Source organism: Lathyrus oleraceus, unplaced genomic scaffold (genome assembly GCF_024323335.1).
Source record: "Lathyrus oleraceus cultivar Zhongwan6 unplaced genomic scaffold, CAAS_Psat_ZW6_1.0 chrUn0400, whole genome shotgun sequence".
In the NCBI taxonomy this organism is placed as follows: domain Eukaryota; kingdom Viridiplantae; phylum Streptophyta; class Magnoliopsida; order Fabales; family Fabaceae; genus Lathyrus; species Lathyrus oleraceus.
In genome coordinates, this window is record NW_026112791.1 from 8,634 (window position 1) to 13,391 (window position 4,758).

The 4,758-nt window shown below is 31.9% G+C and overlaps 1 protein-coding gene across 1 annotated transcript; it reads right to left on the reverse strand.

Moving 5' to 3' along the window:
* Nucleotides 1–428: 428 nt before the first annotated feature.
* Nucleotides 429–3,201, reverse strand: LOC127114137 (beta-galactosidase 7-like). Its single transcript, XM_051046526.1, has one exon. It carries the CDS (start codon nt 3,020–3,022, stop codon nt 506–508), a length of 2,517 nt encoding a protein of 838 aa, XP_050902483.1. The 5' UTR covers nt 3,023–3,201; the 3' UTR covers nt 429–505.
* Between the last annotated feature and the right edge of the window lie 1,557 nt (nt 3,202–4,758).

Sequence of the window (4,758 nt, forward strand, 5' to 3'; positions counted from 1 at the left end):
GTGGAAGTGGGAGAAATTTTGTAGAATTAAGTTTATAATTGGAGTTATAGATTTTTATGACATCTAATTGCATAATTTAATTATGATTTTAAATCATGGAAGTGAATAAAAAAATGTGAGATAGAAATAAAAGAGAAAAGAGGAACTGCACTAAAGAATATAATTCTAAAGATCGTCACATAAAAAAATTATGACGTGGCATAGGAAAATATAAAAGATATAAGAGTGCACCTGAACATAATCAAAGCCCATCATCAAAGTCATCACATAGGATTTGTACACTCCTAATTTGTTTTCTAAGATAATAATAGTTATTTATACTTTTTTTGTTTATTTGTCTAGTCTAAAGTAAGAAAATGAAACTATGATGACTAAGGTTGTAGCATAAGTAAAAAATTGAAATTTTAAAAATAAAAAGTGGAGCCCAACAGAAAAATATAACATAAAGAAATATATGTCACACATTATAGAATGTGCTAACATGGAGACAAATTATAATATAGAACTACACGTGCACCATTTGTACACGATTATCTTCAGGATTAGAGCCATCACATAGGAGTTGCACAGCTAGCTGGCCATTTATGCCACCTTTAGTTATTCCAAATATGGAACTTGTCACGTTAATTGAACATAATTGTTTTCCACCACATGCTTTTTCGACCACTGCCACACTATGGCGTGATTCCCATTCACCTACTTGAAATGATCCACAATTTCCTTGTGGATCTCCATAGCTCGCAAACTGGATTTCTGAAATAGTTTTTCCATCAGGGCATTTTAGTTCTAAGGTTTTTCCATAATCTGTTCTTGCACATATAAAATCAATTGCAACTGTTTGAACAGACACATTAAAAGGGCTTCCACCCATTTCCTCAAACAAAACCAACGTGTTACTTTTTGTGTCATTATTTAAGAATGACCTTGGCACATGGTAAAACCTCTGAGATGGTTCTCCACAGCCACTCAAACATTTATCAGCTCCATAATTTCCTCTATAATCACATTTAATATCACATCCATTTTTGTCAGCTACCATTGTAGGCCAATACCTTCCAATACTTTGACCATTAACCCATGCATGTCCTTTTGTAAGGCCTATGAAATCCAAGACTACAGAGTCTTTACCTTCAGGGGTCTTAAAAGTAGTCTTGTACCAAGTCAATGGTTTTCCTATAACAACATTGTTTATGTTCCATTGAACTCCATTTTTAATTTTAGAATCATAGAACCTTCTAGCCTCACCGTTTAATCCAACCTTGTATGACCAACTAGATTTTGATAAATCCATAGTATTACCTGAACTGGTTGCAATGAGTTTCACAGGACCCCCAACAATACCAGTTTCTTTCATATCAAAAGATGCACCATAATGCGCATGACCAACTGTACCACTTAGTAAACTTATAATGTTGGTACCTTGTTTTAACGAAACGATTTTTTCATATGTAAAACGAAGGTTATCATATGTTCCCCACTGTGGGCCAATATATTGTCCATTAACATAGGCATGAAGAACATGGCCTGATGTGTTCACTTGCAAAGTTGCATTACTCCAAGTGGATGTTTCATTGATGAAAACCTTGGTCATGTACCACAAATAATCACTAGCATCAACGGTAACACTCTTTTGCTCTAAAAGTTGAGACGCGTTAAATGTACCTATTGCTTGTAAGGTGTCTTCCACAGGGTCAGATGCCCATGTCCAGATGAGTGAGTTTCCTAATTCTTTAGATAGTTTCTTCACATAAACATTTGTTTGTGCATCAACCTTTGCAGTGTTGAAAACTTCCTTGTTGCAATCTTGGAGAATAGACACTGACCAAGAAGGCACATGGTACTTTCCATCTTGTTGTAGATCAACTTCAACATCCTTAGAATTATGTGAATTACTCAAAAAACAAAATTTTTCTCCAGTGGCATTATTTGCATATGTAGTCAAATATACTGAATCTCCATATTGCTTCTCTGTAACCGTTCCATTAGTGAGAACCTTCTCTCCTAACTTTATGGCGGCATGGAGTTTTTTAAGATGTCCCCATTTTGGTTGGTTCAAGTTACCATATTCATCAAGTGGTGCATCATAGTCATATGCTGTAATAATATATGGACCACCCGCAGTTCTTCCAAAATTTGTTCCTCCATGGTACATGTAGTAGTTTTGGAGGACACCACCGTTTTGAAAAAAACGTGCAACTGAAAATGCTACATCTTCAGCAGTTCTGTGTGGCTTCCTTTCACCCCATTTTTGGAACCAGCCAACCCAATTCTCTGTAAACATTTTGGGGCTTTTAGGATTGTTTGGCTTGAAATTATCACAATAATAACCATTGCATGTGTTGATAATAGGTGATGGAGCATTGTTTTGCTTGCACATGATCCATGGGACGCCGACATTTTGAGCTAAAGCCATCTGGGCACACCATTTAATGTATGCATTCCCATCTTCTCCATAATTAGTTATGACATCTCCATATTCATTCTCAATTTGAGCTAAAATAATTGGCCCCCCTTGTGGTGCAAACAATCCAGCTTCTTTGCACAAGGTCACAATCTTTGTTGTGAATATTTTCATTTCCTCCTTAAAAACTACATTGTCAGTCCTTAGTTGAATCCCTGGCAAGTTGTGTAACCACATTGGGAAACCTCCATAGTTCCATTCAGCACAAACATAAGGACCAATTCGAAGCACAACATAAAGACCTTCTTCATGAACATTTTTTAGAAACTTGATGAAGTCTAGATTTTCAGAAAAATCATATTGGCGGCGAATAGGTTCGTGAAGGTCCCAAAATATATATGTTTCGATGGCATCAAGACCACCATCTTTTGCTTTCTTAATAAGATCTGGCCACATTTGGGAAGTGCTGCGTGGGTAGTGGATTGCACCAGATATTATTATTCGTCGTTCTCCATTGATGATAATGGCATTTGTATCATATTCAACCGTTGTTGCAAATGAGAAAGCACACAACAAAAATGAACATACAATAAAAAAGAGCCCAATCCTGGGATTAAACATATTGTTTTGTTCTCCAAAAAAATATTATTGTGTATTGTTTAAAATCAACAGGTTTTTATAGGCACAATTTATTATTTTATTATCCTATTTTTAGTTTATTTGTAAGCCATGTATAAAATCTATCCAATTTGCTAAGATAGATATTTGGGTCTATAATTAACTTTCCTCCATAACTTAAATTGGTCTTTCGGTTATAAATTATGAATTGTCATTTTCTATTGTGAAAGTTTCTTTTGTAAAATATAAAATAACAGTTGGCTAAAAGATCTTATCTTCATTACATATTAGCTAGCCATCTTATGTTTGTACTCCTAAAAAAATCATATTAGCAACACACATCCAATTCCGATTATCATAAAAAAATACAAACAATTTTTTAATAGTTTTTTAACAATAACAATATTTTCTAAAAAACATAATTTTCAATTTCATAAAGTATTAAAATTTTCAAATAATATCTAGAATTAGAAATTAAAATTACAAAAATAAATTTAAGTAATTTAAAGAAGTTGTGATTTATTCACAAGATAACTTAGTATATTTGTATATAATTAAAAAATGGACTAATTATCCATAAAACTACTGAACAACTATTAATAATTATGAACATTGGTAAAGTTGTACAATATTAAAAAACTAAAATTATATATAACTTTTTTTTTCTCAATAAAAGCATTAAATTGTCATTATAAAAAAACAGTCATTACAAAAATCAATCCAATGGATCCAGGTATCAACCAAAACAAGACCTATTATATTCAAGGATGAATTGTATTCACATGGTTTTCTAACTCTCTATGCAATGTACATCTCGCTACAATATTTCGTATTATCTTATCTTTTAAATATGGGTTCTTATCTCTTTGTGAAAATATCTTCTCATTCCTACTTCTCCAAATCTCATAAACTGCTTCCGCTATAGCTATTTTCAAAATATGCCACTTCCAAACTTTTATCTTTGTTTCTTTTATCATCCACATTTTCTCTCTATTCCAAATATAAAGATTTCTTCTAATGCCCATCCACTTTAGAATGTCTCTCCAAATATGGTTAAGAGCATCACAAGCAAAAAAGAGATGGATCATGGATTCACAATTCTCACAGAAATAACATTTACTAACATTTATAAAACCAAACCTCATTCGTCTATCTTTGATGGAGAGTTTACCATTCAACTTTATATAATTATATCATAAATTTTTTTTTGACGCATACTTGGTATCTCTTGGTGGTTCTTGTAACATCTCATACTTTCTCCAAGATATTATTTAGAATTTACTATTAAAATGGACTGTTTTTTTATAAAATGGAATACTTATAATGAAAACTGAAATAAAATTCGGAAAAAAATGTAGATTTAATAAAATTGAGCAATGGTTCGACAAATTGCTAGCGAAAGAAAATCAGTATCCGCATTTCTAATCGAGTTCAAATGTTAACAATAAGTGAAGTAAAATAGTATAACACAACGACCAATTATTAAATAAAGTGCTAATTTGCAAAAATCTTATTTTTCTTCCATACGCCCTTCAAGCAACACATTCAATCATGCATTTTTTCTTGAGTACCTAAAATGTTAATTGTAAGGGTCAAATTCCATATGCACGTTGAATCATGTTCACCATAAGAAAATGTCATAAAATAGCACAAAACACTTCACCAAAAAAACTATAATTAAAAGTTTTTTTTGTATTATATATATATATATATATATATATATATATATATATATATAT